Raw genomic sequence first — 16,184 nt, 5'->3', positions numbered from 1 at the left:
TGAGAAATAACAAGGTTAACTACTTCCATTGGGTCACTGCTTTGCAAACAAAAAAAGTTCTACCAAGTCTGATACATAACCAATGCACAAACAATTAAGTGACGAGCAACTTATTAATTTTCCTACAATTTTTACTAACTTTGCATCAATAAAGGTTTTTGGACCACTAAGGGTTTGTAGTTCTTAACCATCACATATGTGACCACAATTGAGAAATAACACGGCTACCTACTATAAGTAATAATAGAAGTAATTAGCCTAGAGTGGGAGACAAGGTTGAATTGGCCTTTTCAAAAACTTTAGTTCATTTTTATCTTGTAAAAAGCCTTTTGATTGAATCAGAAAGACCAAGAACTCTATACAATTACTTCTGGAACATTGATAATTTGCATTATCATATTTTTATTTTATTTATTTTTATATCTTTCCATTATTTTAGTTATGGGTTTTATTTAATATTTTGATATTTATTAAATAAAAGTGGAAAGATAAATGTGTGGATTATATTATGCAAATAAAGGGAAATGTTAGAGATTTTGGAAGATTATCAACAAAATGAGTGAAATATTGAATAGTCAAAGATTATCAACATTAGATATCCACAAAGTTGGTTACTCAAATTACAAGTCAGAATAATTGAGGAATATATATCAAGGATTATCTCTTACAATTTATCCAATTACCAAATCAAGTCTAAATTGTAGGCCTAGACCAATTATGAAAGTCTATAAATTGAGGGTATGGCGTAGGTCAAAAACACAATCTGAAGGATGAAAACATTCAATTTCAACATCAGTCTAGCTAACTCCCTCATTCACAAGGGTTGGGTATAATGTATTCTTAATTCTCTGTGAATTATGCATTTAATATAATTCTTTTCCATAATCTCTTATGTTTTATTCTTAATTTTACTGCAAAGTCTATGAATTTTGCAAATTGGAGTCCATACTGATATGAAAGATAGTTTTGAAACCCAGATTATGATCTCTAATTGCATGTTCTAGATATATGGTGCATATTTGTGGGTGTCTAATAATTGGACACGATATTAGAACCTAGATTAGAATAGATAATTAATTGATTGTGCATATAGACATAGAGTACATCATTGGTCATTATTAATATCCGACTAAAGGCTCGGTGCAAACTTTTAATAAGGAAAGGTCTAAAATATTAGGGTTCTTATTAAAGTTTAAACTTGTCACTAAGACATTACGGCTTGTTAAGTAGTGGTGTGAATGTGAGAGACGGAAATAGAAACATATTGTTTGTTGTTTTTACTTTGCACGAAATCATGAAACCCTATCCCGGTGAAGTTTTATCCTAAATTTTTCTAAATCAAACTATTTGTTTCCATTGTGCCAATTTATGTTTATTCTTTACATTTAATTCTAAATTTATATTTGTCCTTTATACCACAAAAAATCATTATTCTCACTCTTTATCAGTAACTAACCAATTAATTTAGACCACATTAGTCCCTGTGGGATACGATATCTAGATGTGTCCTCTTTATTACTTCTACTATTTTGTACACTTGCCAATCTTATAATAGATATGCATTTTCAATCGATTGGAAACAAAGTTAATAGGGTGATTTAATTATATAGAGAGTCAACCAGATAAATCAGTACTTGTTTAACAGATTAAAACACTAAAAGAACATATTAAACTACTGAGAAATTATGCAAAAAAATGAAATTGGTTATAAACTCAAAAACAATTTTAGCAACTCATCAAGATTTATTCAAATCAGTAATACAAAAAAAGTTATAACTTTTGATTATATCAAATCACACGAATATCATACAAAGATTCCTAAAACCATATTTCTTGAAACTTTTATCAAATAACAACCACAGAGAGAAAGATCAAACACGTGCAAACAATTTTTATAGTAATTCACTCAAATTTGAGCTACATCTAGTTAGTCAAGGAACATGACCCCGACTTTGCACTATTTCAAAAGTTTTACAAAATCTACCAAGATTACATTTTCGAAATACAGAACAACACCAAGATGATGTTGTTTTAGGAACTGCAACTCACATTGGGAACCGAAGTCAATGCCACCCTCTACTTCAACTACAGTTGAACAACGACCTTTAGTGTTGACTCTGACAACATCGGGAGAAAGGTTAGGTTGTACTACAGTGGGGAGCTTTTTGGAAAGTATTAGGTTATCTAGCCACTTGTAAAATGTTTCCATCATCGTTTGAAGCTCTAATCTCATCTCCTGGCGCTCTTGCTTGATCTACTCCCGTTCTTGTCTCATCTCCTCTCGTAGTTGCTCTACCAAGTCAACTTTCATTTTTTGCAAGGTTTCCTCCGTATTCACATTAAATGACGACTAAGATTGGCAGTGCGATGACCTTCCAAAGTAACTTTGGATCCCCACACCATATCCAACAATATCAACACGTCCAGGGTGTTCAGGTCATCCAAGAGCAGTATTAAGAATATGATCTCGACCATGAGGATTGAAACTACCCTTGGTCTTCTGCTCAACTAAATCCTACAACAATGAAACATATATAATTAGAACACTTTATACACAATAAAAGGTTTATAATTAAAAGATTACTTACAATCCGCTCTACAACTCACTGTGATTCATCAAAAGTCCATGCTTCCGATCTTGTTAGACCGACTTGTTTCCATTTCTCATGCCTCGATGGTGGGCTTGGAGTTTCAATTGAATCTGCACTACCACCATTATTGCTATAAGTAGAACATGCCTTAATCTTTTCGCTAGTCATCTTATGTTCTAGCTTATGATAACCAACACGAGAAAGTAAGTGCGGAGTCTCATTATGTACTTGTATGTCTTGTGCTTTTCTTCGAACACCCTATAAACATTTGAATGAAATTTACTTAGTATTTAACATTAAATGTAATAAAATAGATATAAGTGATGATACTAACCTCCCATTTTCAGTTTTTCGAGTCAGTACAAATTATTGCCAAGTTTCTTCATCCATGCAAGTATACTTGGGGCAAGGACTTTCCCCTTTTCTAGCACCATATCATACACTTTTGTAAATTTTGATTTAAATTGACATCATTTGGTGGCAACCAAAGACAAAATCTTTGACTTTAGCGTTCTCACCTTAGGGATATCAAAAACCATCTTCATATATAAGGACAAAATATATATATATATATATATATATATATATATATATATATATATATATATATATATATATATATATATATATATATATATATATATTAGTGCATCGCCTCATATTTCAAGTTAAGTTTTAAAGACATTCACAGTGTCTTACCAAAATATTTTTTCAGATGATGTTTCTCTTTTGCTTGGTAACATGATCCCAAGATGGAGTCAATAAAGAAATCTTCTCACAAGCCTTTATACCAAGATAGGTGCTAAAGTTCTACATTAGGCCAATTGCCCTACCAATATGGACATGACATTCACTGGTCTCCTCTCCCCACTAGCTAACTTCTTTGTGAGGGCCTTCATTAGTAGACATCTTCTTATTTTAAAGTGAAAATGACAAACATTAATAACATTACTTATAACTAACGACGATAAATATAATTAATAACAAAAAAATGACAATAAATCGTACAAATATATAGTCAATAATGGTCAAGCTGCATGGTCGGAGAAAAGAAGAAACTGGAAGAGGATGTTAAAAAGTTAAAGGATTGGAAATCACAATGTTTGGAATCTGAGAAAAAATTCAAGAGAAGAAGGAGATGGCCAAGTTGAAGGAGGCGGTCAATGTAACTTAAAATGCTCTTTGGTGTAATTGGTTATCTTTCTAAATAATCGATTATTTTGTTCTTAGAACCTCAAGATCAGTTTAATCGAAAATTGAAAATTCAATGCAATTAAAATCACTAAAAAATATTTTAAACTTAGTTTTGCTATCAAGAAACATGTTCTCTTATTAACATAGGTTGTATTAATTAATAACGCGTTTTTCCCAATAACAAGAGACACATCTTCAACGTCTTGAACATCTTTAATCATTATCGAAACATCTTCACTTGGAACTTGAGACTTTGAAGCTTCGCTTCAAGTTCAACATATATACACCACTTGATTTTACATTTTTGTTGGACCCTCTCTCATTTGTGTGGAAGACAAGGAAACATGTCACTGTTTCGTGCTCATCCTCTGAGGCTGAGTACATAATTCAATGGCCAAATTTTCTTCTTCAAGATCTCCACATCACTCGTGTTTCTCCTGCAAGTCTTTAATGTGATAGTCAAGCTATTAGGCATATATATTACAACAAATGCTACCTTCCATTAACATTGAATGTTATGTGGTCCGTGAAAAATTGAAAAGTAATTTGATCCATCTTCTTTCTATACAGTATATTGATCAACCTGATGATGTCTTCACAACATCCCTTGATCACAGCAGTTCCTTGAGAATGTACGTTTGCAAGCTAGGAATCCTTAGCATACACACCTTCTAGCTTAAAGCAGTGTATTAAGTTTTAATGTTTTGGTGTTTTTGTTCTCCCCGATTGTTCTTCCTCTTCCTCGCAGCCGAACCGAGTGAGGTTTTATTACTTAGCATCAGTGAATGTCCTTTTTTATAAGAGAATTATGAAAGGAAAGGAGGGAGTTGACCTAAGATTTCCCATATTCCTTGTGCAAAGATCAATGAAGAAATAATAATTTTAACAAACGCAAAACTTTTATGATCAGAATTTATAATTTTTCTCACTCATTATAGATTTTGCTCCATTTATTTTGATTAAATTTTGTTTCTAAACTTATAATCCTTGATGCTCAATCTGCTCCTCTGTTTCTCAATAATTATGTGTTGTATTATGCTGCTTGATTTATACATTTTTTGTTTAGCACTAGATTTCAGTACCTCTGTCAAATATTCATTAATTGTAATCATGATTAACGATGGAGAATTGATGGCTTTAAAATGGATTTTGGGGTACCAGTTTTTTATCTAACAGAGGCAGCTTTCCACGTAATTAAAAAATTATAAACTCCTTGTCATTGCATCAGAAGAAACGTATAAACAAAAATTATACGGAAAATGACCTCAAAAACCTGAGATAAACCTTCCATTAAGCTTATAATATGTCTTCTGGAAATATATTTTATTTTGAGCCAAACACTTTAGTCAATAAACCAATTTTCAACGGTGCCATCCTTTTTGAGATAGTATGAAAAAATAAAGAGAAAAATACGAATTCCACACAACATCCGTTGGTTTTCTTTAAAATCTTAATTAATACCATTTCATGGTCCATTTTCCAAATCTTTTTATTAATTTTGATAGAATATCATACTTTTTTTAATAAAAAATAGTTATTTGAAAATGTTTTGAAATCCAAAGTGAATAATTGCAATCCTTGAAATTGGCTTTCTAAAAACTCAACGCGAAAGTCGCAGAGAAAAATGAAGTATAAGTCATGGAATTCTTCAAACAAAGAGTGATTGGGATCTTTCCCAAAATAATGGTTTTCTTTTGCCACTAGGAATTGCTTATATATAATAGATCTATCTTTGCACCAACTATTTGTCGTTTTTAAAAAAGAAAATTTGAAGGTTTATCCTATTTCAACATTTTTTATTAACTGTTTTATAGAAACTTTGAATTCGTCAAGTAATTTAAAATGTTGGCGCAAAATATATAGAACCATAAGCAACTGTTATTCTACTATCTTTAACATTATTGCTTTATCTTTGAAAAGTTAACTTCAATTCCTTTCGATGGAGTTCACATCTGCTTCTTCTTCATCTTCATCATCATCATCTTCATCCTTCCTAAAATCAGAACCCCATTTCATATACGACGTGTTCATCAACCATTCGGGAGAAAACATCAGTAGAAAGTTTGTTTCTCATCTCCATTCTGCCTTTTTAGAAGCTCAAGTCAAAACTTTGATTAACGAGGAGAATTTGCAAGAGGGAATGAAGCTGGAAGAACACATGCGAGCAATAGCAGGCTGTAAGATTGCAATAATTGTTTTCTCCAAAACGTACGCTGAATCGACCAACTGTCTTCTTGAGCTTGAAAAAATCATTGCATGCCACCAAACTTTTGGCCAAACTATTTTGCCCATATTTTACGAGATTGACCCATTGGATGTACGTGATCAGAAGGATGATTTTGGAAAATCGTTGGAAGAAACTGCACACAAAAGTTATTCAGGAGAACAAGTGGAACATGCTTTGTCCAGCTGGACCCGTTCGCTCACAACAGTTGCTAGTATCACTGGTTTGGATGTCAGAGATTTCAGGTAACTAAATGAATCCTTTGTACTTTCTCTTTGAGGCTCAATGAAGCATACGTTAAGGTTGTGGTTTGTTATTCATAATACATGTATCTTTCATCTTGAAGGCATGATGCTCAACTTGTGGAAATAACCGTTAGACGCGTTAAGACATTGTTGGACTATGCAGAGTTGTCTACTACCCTATTTCCTGTTGGATTAGAGTCACACGTGGAAAAGGTGATTGGATGTATTGAAAAACATTCCACTAAATTGTGTATGATTGGGATATGGGGAATGGGAGGATCGGGTAAAACTACCTTAGCCAAAGCCATCTACAATCGAATTTATCGTACATTCATTGGCAAGAGTTTTAGTGAAAATATTAGAGAAGCTTGTTCTAGAGTAAACAGAAGCTACGTTCATTTGCAAGAAAATCTTCTTTATGATGTCCTAAAATCCAAGTTGGAGGTGGAAAGCGTTGGGATGGGAAGAACTATGATCCAGAATAGACTTTCTCGAAAAAAGTTGCTCATTGTGGTTGATGATGTGAATGAGTTTGGGCAATTAGAAAACCTATGCCTGAATCGTGAATGGTTCGGTCGAGGAACTGTGATAATCATCACAACCAGAGATGTTCACCTACTGAATCGACTTAAAGTTAATTATATTTACAAAATGGAAGGTATGAACGAAAATGATTCCCTTGAGCTTTTGAGTTGGCATGCCTTTGTAGCAGCAAAACCAAGAAAAGAATTGAATGAACTTGCAAGAAACGTAGTAGCTTATTGTGGAGGACTTCCACTAGCTCTTAAGGTCCTTGGTTCCTTTTTATGTGGTAGGAGAAAAAAAGAGTGGGAAAGCATACCGTCAAAACTAAACCTAATTCCCATTGATCAATTTCAAGAGAAATTGAAAATAAGTTTTGACGGCTTATATAATGAAATGGAAAAGGATATATTTCTTGATGTATGTTGCTTCTTTATTGGTAAAGAGAGAGGCTATGTTACAGAAATTCTAAATGCCTGTGGACTACGTGCTGATATGGGAATAAAAGTTCTCATAGAGCGGGCTCTTATAAGAGTTAAACGGAACAACAAACTTGAAATGCATCCTTTGATACGAGACATGGGAAGAGAAATCATTCGTCAAAGAAGCCCAACAGAACTCGGGGGAAGGAGTCGATTATGGTTTCATGAAGATCTAAAAGATATACTTGAAAAAAATACTGTAAGAACATTCGTTATAATGAAAGTTTTTCCTTTGTTAGTGCAATGCATGTGTCCTTAATTTGTTAGACTCAGGATTTAGTACTAATAATCAATAGATATTGCGATCTTTCCTAATTGCATCTCTTTTCTCTTTCATCAAAGGGGACAAAAGCTATCGAAGGATTGTCCTTGAAACTGCCTTCAATCAGCCAAGATTTCTTCGAATGTCATGCTTTTAAGGAAATGAAGAGATTAAGGATATTAGAACTGGATCATGTACGACTTACTGGAAATTATAGGTACCTTTCTAAACAACTGAGATGGATTTGTTGGAAAGGGTTTCCTTCTAAATACATTCCAAACAACTTTTACATGAAAAATGTAATTGCAATTGATTTCAAACATAGTCATCTTCAACCCGTCTGGCAACAACCCAAGGTATTTGTTACATGCTCTTTTTTTTTTTTTTCTTTTTTTTAATAAAAAACTCATAGGTTAATTAAAATAAAAATAGTATAATTATTCAATTTATAACTATTGCATTTATTTTTTAATTTCTTCCCTTCTGAAAAAAACTATATTTGTAGGTTTTAAAGTGGTTAAAATTCCTTAATCTTAGTCACTCCAAATACTTGAGAGAAACACCTGACTTTTCAACACTACCAAGTCTTCAACGGCTAATTCTTAAAGATTGTCCAAGTTTGTGCAAGGTTCATCCATCCATTGGAGATCTCTATAATATTCAACTGATAAATTTGAAGGACTGCACAAGTCTAAGTAGTCTCCCCAGAGAGATATATAAGTTGAAATCTTTAACAACTTTCATCCTCTCTGGTTGTTTCAAGATTCACATATTAGAAGAAGATATACTGCAGATGGAATCCTTGATAACTCTGGTTACTGAAAATATAACTGTGAAACAAGTGCCCTGTTCAATTGTAAACTCAAAAAGCATTGGATATATATCCCTGCGTGGATTTGAAGGATTTCCACCTAATATTTTTCCCTCAATCATTCGATCTTGGATGTCATCAACAATGAATCACCAATCTTATTTTAGTCCGTTTTGCATGGATACGCATAATTGGCGTGACTTTGCACCATTGTGTAGCAGCCTTGCAAATATTCGAAGTGTTTTGCTTCAATGTGACACAATGTTTCAACTATCCGAGCAAGTCAAAAAAATTGTTGTCGAATACAGTGTAAATTTTACAGAGCCAAGAATTTCAAATCATCAATTGAGGTTTTCTTTGATTGCTGTTCGAAGATACAATCAATTTCTCAACTCTCTTAGAGATAGCATTTCTGAGGTTACTTCTCTACTTCTTACCTTTGTGTCCATACTTTCAACATTCACTTATAAGTATTAGTTAAGACAATATTGTTGGATAATCTTTAATTTTGTTAGATAATATTTAGATTATGTTTTAGATTATAAAGTTGTTTTTATTCAGCAAAGTGATGGGGTATATTTAGTGAATTAAATTTAAGTTAGTTGTTATTTTAGTTAGGTGGAATATCTAAGATTTAGTTTGATAATATTGAATATTAGATAAGATTAGATTAAATTAAGATTTGGTTTGGTTTGTTAATATTTGTTTTGTAATTGGCTATATAATAGTCCATTCTCCATCAATGAAAACTACCACAGTGAGTTACATTGAATATTCTTCTAGTATGCGTGAGTTTTTTCCAACAAAGTGGTATCAGAGCTTTATGCTCTGAGTACCGAGTGAAAAGAAAATGGAGAGACAGTGCGAAAAAAAAAAGGAAGAGAGAGTGAAACAGTGAGAAAAAAAAGTGTGCGCTTGAGTGCTTTGGAAGAAAAAAAAAAGAGGAGAGATGGCAAAAGTTGTGAATGGTATGACGGTGCCACAATTAACGAAGAAAACCAATTATGATAATTGGTGTCTGCAGATGAAAACCCTTCTGGGATCCCAAGACATTTGGGATATAGTGGAGAGCGGATACGAAGAACCCGCGGAGGACGCAAATCAGACGGTGGCCCAGATTATCGCATTAAAGAAGACGCGAGTGAAAGACAAGTCAGCTTTGTATTTTTTCTACAATGATGTGGATGAGTGAGGCTTCAAGAAGATTGCAAATGTTGCATCCTCAAAGGAAGCATGGGATATTTTGGAGGTTGCATACAGAGGGAATGACCAGGTCAGACAAGTCTGGCTTCAAGCTCTTAGAGGAGAGTTTGAAGGGCTGAAGATGGAAGATAAAGAGCAGGTAACCAAGTACATAACTCGGGTAGAGAAGGTAGCCAACCAACTCGGCAGGAATGGAGAGCCAATGTCAGCAAGCCGGGTTGTGGAGAAAATCTTGAGGTCATTGACAAATGATTTTGAGAGCATCGTATGTGCCATCGAGGAGTCGAAGGACCTGTCAGTTCTGTCAATGGAAGAACTTGCTAGGTCATTAGAGGTCCATGAATAAAGGAGAGGAAAGAAGCACGAACTGCGTGATCAAGCACTACAAGCGCAACTTGATTTGAATGAAACTCGGAATAGTTAGAGTCGAGGTCCTGGTGGTAGAGGACGAGGTGGTATAGGAAGAGGTGGCAGAGGTCGAGGTAGACGTGAAAGAGGTGATGTTGAAGGGAGCACGGATCAAACCAGGCAACAGAATTGGCATGGTCGTGGTCAAGAAAAGGACCAAGGAGATTGGTCCAAGTCAAAAGTGGAATGTTTTAGGTGTGGCAAGTACGATCATTACACAAGAGAATGCAGATTGGCAAGTTGCTACAACTATGGCAAGGTCGGCCATATAGAAAAATATTGTCAATCGAAAAAAGAAAGGAGAAATATCTTCTCACAAAGGAAGACGACGAGGAGGAGATAAGGATTCTAATGATGATGCAAAATTTCGATACCAAACTCAAGAGTGGTAAATCGGAAGCTGAGTGGCGTTCAGGCCATGTGAAGGAAAGGAGATCAGGTGACGAGCTTAGTTTGGGTTATTTAAACTCGGTATGGTATCTGGACATAGGAGCGAGCAATCACATGTGTGGAGATGAGAGTTTCTTCAGCGAACTCATCCAGATGTCGGAGTAGTGTCATGTGGAGATGATTCCAAGAAGGTGATAAAAGGGTGCGGAACAATCTGACACATGCAGAAGGATGGACGGGTTGGAGAAATCAGGGATATCTACTATGTTCCTGAGCTGAAGGTAATATTTTTAGCATAGGTTAGATAGTGGAGAAAGGAATCTCGATTTTGATAAAGAACCAGGTACTCTACTTGAAGGACAAGCACGGTCGACTAGCAGCCCGGGTACAAAAGAAGAAAAATTGGATGTACAAATTGGAGTTGAGCATCCTGCAGAAAAGGTGTTTGAAACGTGTGGACAGTGAAGGCGGTGCAGGCACTAGTGCAGAATTCCCATTTTACCTCGCCTTATATGCCTCGGTTGACCAAAAACCGAAGCATATAATGGCGCGGTGACATTTTTGTTATTAGAGTCAAGTTTTAGGCCTCGGTTCTCCAAATACCCGAAGCCAAATAGGGGTATAGGCCCCGGTTCGCTCAAAACCGGTGCCAAAGAGGGGTATAGGCCTCGGTCCAATAGGACCCGAAGCCAAAAAATTGCTGGAAGTCAGGGGTATAGGCCTCAGTCCAATGAGACCCGGTGCCAAAAGGGGGTCAATGGCTTCGGTTCCTCTAACAACCGAAGCCATACTCTTTATTTAGGGTTCAAAATTCGCGAACCCTTCTTTCGCCCCGCACCACCAGCGCCTCTCTCTCTCTACGAGCACGAGCCTTCCCCAAAATCTTCCACACGCTGTCACCGGCGCCCGAGCCCCACCGCCGCGTCGACTTCCGTGTCGATGACTTCCAACGCGATGGCGCACATGCCGAGGCCGTGCTTGGCGGCGAAGGAGAGGCAGGCGGCAGCATCGCAGGTTGGAATGGCGGCACCGACGGAGATGAAGGGAGAAAAAGTCGCGGAGACCTCCAACGGGAACGTTTCTGAGAGGCAGGCGACAGCATCACAGGTTAGAATGGCGGCACCGGCGGAGATGGAGGTGGTGGCCTGCTGCAGCCGTTTCCCTGTGCTCACAAAGGTGGTGGTGCCAGTTGCCCGATCTGGTTTTGGGTCTTTATCGCGGTGGCCTGCGTTTCGTATACCAACAGTGTTAGGGTGGCTTGCAGATATGTGGTTCTGGTTATGGTTTTTTTTGCAGGTCCGGTGATGGTGCGTCAAGGCGGTGGAACTGCTGGGGAGGACTTGCTCTCTCGTGAGGGTGGCTTCGCGAGCGTCGTCCTGGTTTGCAATAGCCTCGCGATTTAGGTGAAGATTTGGTTCGCGACAGCCTTGCGGTGCTGGTTCGTCGCCAGTGAAAGCTGCGGTGGCATTTGGTTTGTGTTGGCTCGTGGTGCCAGTCGCAGGATAGGCTCGCGTTTTGGGTTCGCATTAGTGCTATCAAAAACCCCAAGGGCACAATGATTGGTCTCACTTATTGCAATAATGGATTAAGGATGGGCTTTTTTCTTCCTTTGTTGATTTGAACTCCTGGATCAACAAGTCAAGCTACAGAATTAAGTTCGTCTCTCGGTTATTTTACGCTTGTGAATCCGTTTGACATAATGAAGAATTTTGGTTTCACATAAGATGACTTTGTGGTGTTGCCCAAAATGATTAAGGCGACCCAAATGAGTATCCTATCCTATCAATTGGAATTGTTTTGAAAATCAAAAACCCTTTCTCGTATGCCGTTTATTTATAACTATTCTGTGATTGGAAAAGTGTGCATTTGGAAGCACCGTATATAAGTGCATTAAAGCAATCAAAGCTTCATCACGTTGAGCTGTGATATGGGTGCTTGCTTCTTTGGTTATGTGCTGTGATAACTCTGCAGCAGCCATGAGCGAGTAAAAGGGTGAGGTTCAGTCTGGCATGGTGGCCTGCAAAAGTTTGAATTAAAAAAAAATATTTATTACCTATGGCCTCGGTCCTAACTGACCCGAGGCAGAAAGCTGTGTATATGGCATCGGTTTCAAAACAACCGAGGCATAAAACTGGGTCTATGGCTTCGGGTGATAACCGAGGCCAAAAGGTTACCTTTTGGCCTCACCCCAATATGCCTCGGTTCCAGACCCGAGGCAAAATGCGGAAAATAACCGGGGCAAAAAGCCCTTACTGCACTGGTGAGGATCTGTTAGGAACGGTGTGGGATTTGTTCAGAACGGCATGGTGAAGAAAAAGACTAGTAAGCAAATTAAAGTAGTACGATCTGAAAGAGAAGAGACAATCGATCTTGCTGAAGAAGTTGAAGAAGAAGCAGTGTTATTGATGATGGGATGTAGCTCGGGGGACGAGCACAAACAAGTGGAGAAGTTAGTAAGAAGGTTGAGTGTCATAAATCAGTCTACTAGCATGGAGAGGTCGTCAAGACATACGAATAGCTCGGAAAGCTTAGCAAAGACTCTGGAGATCTTAGACAGCCTGAAAAGGGACTTGGAGAGCTCGGCGGAGTATGTGGAGAGCTCGGTGAAACATCAAGCCAACTTAGTTAGCTTGGTGGGAAGTCTGAATTGCTTAATTAAGTCAGTGGAGCAAGTGGAGTGCACAAATCGTTCAAGGGAGCAAGTGAACATCTTAGAAAGCTTAGTAGGAAGCCTTAATAGCTCGGTAGAGCGTCTAGAGAGCTCATATAGCTCGGTGTGGAGTGTGGATAGCTCGGATCTTAAAGAAGACGAATAAGAAGTGTTAAGTTTGCAAGAGCACTTGCGTGCCGAGAAAGATGGTAGAGTAGTATAGGAGAACCAAGATGAGAAGTGGCGACTTGGAATGGATGATGAGTTTGGTGTCAAGAAGGCGTGGGAATTGTCTAATCTCTTAGGGAGAGTTCGGCCTATTCAGAGGATCCCGGTTAATGGCAAGTCGGCCACAAAGACCATAAAGAACCCAACAAAGGGTAATTCAATCAAGGTTAAGATGAAGTCGACCAAAGAGAAGATCAAGTCAGACAAAGAGAAGATCAAGTCGGTTAAAGAGAAAAGAAAGTCAGCTATGGAAATAGAAGATTGTTCGGGATGAGAGAAGAAAAAATTTAAGATTATGGGGGAGTTTTGTTGGATAATCTTTAATTTTGTTAGATAATTTTTAATTTTGTTAGATAATATTTAGATTATGTTTTAGATTATGGAGTTATTTTTATTTAGCAAAGTGATAGGGTATTTTATATTTAGTTAATTAGATTTAAGTTAGTTGTTATTTTAGTTAGTTGGAGTATCTAAGATTTAGTTTGATAATATGGGATATTAGATAAGATTAGATTAAATTAAGATTTAGTTTGGTTTGTTAATATTTGGTTTGTAATTGGCTATATAATAGCCCATTCTCCATCAATGAAAACTACCACAGTGAGTTACATTGCATATCCTTCTGGTGTGCGTGAGTTTTTTCCAACAAATATGAAGTGATCCTAATACAGTATCTAAAAGAAACTACAAAACTCACCATTTTGCACCTGTCGTTTCTATAGTAGCAATGCTTCATTTAAAAATAACTAACTTTAATGATCATTAAGCCAAATGATCATGCTAGACTTTAATCATGTTTGTTAGATTCCCCTTGATCATAAAAGTATACTACAAAAGAAAGTTGAAAGAGCTATAATACTTAAACAGAAATGCTGAACAACAATTTGCTTAAATTTGATTTGTTATTGTAATTTGATTCAAAAGCCTATTTTCTGTATCCATGGCTTCGAGATTGGGACGAAAAAGAATGGTTGGGATAATAAATATTCATCTCGTAGCATCGAAGACTATTGAGGTGACTGATTCCGTGAATACATTGAAACTTGAAGAAAAAGGCCCATATTTGTAATTTTGAATGATAAAATAATCATTTTAGGTGATCATTTAACTGGAAAAATTATATACATGACTAAGTCTTTGATATGCTGATACAGGGATTGGAAAGCAGTGAGTCTTGTGATGTTTGTCTTCCACATGACAACCATCCTAACTGGTTAGCCTATATGGGTGAGGGACATTCTGTTTCTTTCACTGTGCCCGAAGATGATGACTTAAAGGGAATGGTTTTGTGTGTTGTTTATTTATCAGCCCCTGAAATCATGGCAAATGAATGTCTTCAAAGTGTCTTGGTTGTTAATTACACAAAATGCACATTGCAGATACACAATCATGGCACAATAATTTCCTTTAACGATAAAGATTGGGAGGGTATAATATCAAATTTAGGATCAGGAGATAAGGTGGAGTTTTTTGTGAGCTTTGGTCATGGATTGGTGGTCAAGAACACAGCTATCTATCTTAATATATGGTGAACCAACAAAGGCTTGGAAATGGGACCTTGCACTGACCCAAAGGAAAATGCTTTGAATAAATTCATTAAGTAAATGGTAATGTGTATGGAACAAATTCTGTGAGTTATTGTTCTTATTGTTCTTGTTTAGTTCTTTGCATCGTCTTCTTGAGTCTTTTAGGTAGTAGTTTATAGTTAAGAATTCAATATTTATTTTACTCTGTTTCTCTCTCACCCAACTTTGCACCTAACAATCCCTCTCATGGATTTATATTCAGACACACTCACCCACAACCCTAAAGAGATTGTAGAGGATAAACTAAAACACTTCTTATTATTTCTAAAACAACAAAGCCTATATATAATTCTAGCTTCCAATTCAATATGTTTCCCTAAGCCAAAATTACTTAACAACTGTAGAGTATAATTTTTCTTTACAAACTATTTATTACACTCACATTATACCTTATTGTCATTGAGTTGTTTATTGTATCTCCTTTCTCGTTGTTATTTTTGTAAATTGTTTTCCCTTTTTGGTATGATTAGTACTACATCAACATGTAAACACAGTTGCTCTTTGGTATCTTTTTCTTAAGTGTTTATGATTTGTTGCCTATTAGTTTCTGTTTGGTTCAACATAAAATGTGTTTTATCCCTTTATTGAATTCAATTAACACATTTTAATGTTTCGTTACTTTCTTTCTCTTGGTTTATTATAATAATAATAATAATAATAATATTAAAAATTATTATTATTTTTCTCATTAGTTTTGTAATAAAATCCCGTGTACAGGAACAGTTTCTGAAGACGATATAATTATTTAAACAAGCTGTTGGTAAATATTTTAATATTTACAATTTATAATTTAAAGTGAAAATGTATTTTATTTATTTAGTCAATTGTAACAGATAAAAAATTGGATTCTATATTTTAGGGGTTCAATTGGATCATATTTTATTAGCATTTTTTTCAAGCTTTTGATTCCTTTTTCTGATTACCTATTACTAATATGTGGCTAAAAAATAGATATCGAAACGTATAACTTAGATTCAGTTCAGGGATAGCTGGCTACGACATCTAAAGACCGTCTCCGATTAGTACTGGGACCATCTTGATATAGATTTAACATTATTAACATAGCAACTATGCATCAATACAAACTTAAAGTCGGTAATAGCATTAGGAGACGACTAAACCAAGATTATAGAGGATACAGATTCATTATTAAGCTCATGTTTATAAAAGTCTGTTGAGAACGATCCAAATATTGTTAATTTAATACCACAATGAATAACCTGTCATAACATTCGTTTTGCATGGATATGGAAGATAATAGTTGGGACGATTTTGAGCCATTTAGCAGCTGTGCAGATATTCAAAGTATTTTGATGCAATGTGAAACCGAGTTTTAAGCATGTAATTGGTAGTAGTAGTTTAAGTGTGAGTCAAAGTCTCATATTGGA

At 36.0% G+C, this 16,184-nt stretch overlaps 1 protein-coding gene across 1 annotated transcript; it reads left to right on the top strand.

The window, feature by feature from the left end:
• Positions 1 to 5,681: 5,681 nt before the first annotated feature.
• On the top strand, positions 5,682 to 14,868 carry LOC114167060 (TMV resistance protein N-like). Its single transcript, XM_028051980.1, has 5 exons — positions 5,682 to 6,254; positions 6,356 to 7,457; positions 7,601 to 7,876; positions 8,026 to 8,748; positions 14,365 to 14,868. The coding sequence occupies exons 1-5, from the start codon at positions 5,725 to 5,727 to the stop codon at positions 14,740 to 14,742; spliced, it is 3,009 nt and encodes a 1,002-aa protein (XP_027907781.1). The 5' UTR covers positions 5,682 to 5,724; the 3' UTR covers positions 14,743 to 14,868.
• Positions 14,869 to 16,184: the final 1,316 nt, after the last annotated feature.

Source organism: Vigna unguiculata, chromosome 10 (genome assembly GCF_004118075.2).
Source record: "Vigna unguiculata cultivar IT97K-499-35 chromosome 10, ASM411807v1, whole genome shotgun sequence".
Lineage (NCBI taxonomy): Eukaryota > Viridiplantae > Streptophyta > Magnoliopsida > Fabales > Fabaceae > Vigna > Vigna unguiculata.
Note: the sequence above shows the minus strand (reverse complement) of the source record. Positions and strands in the feature narration are given on the sequence as shown.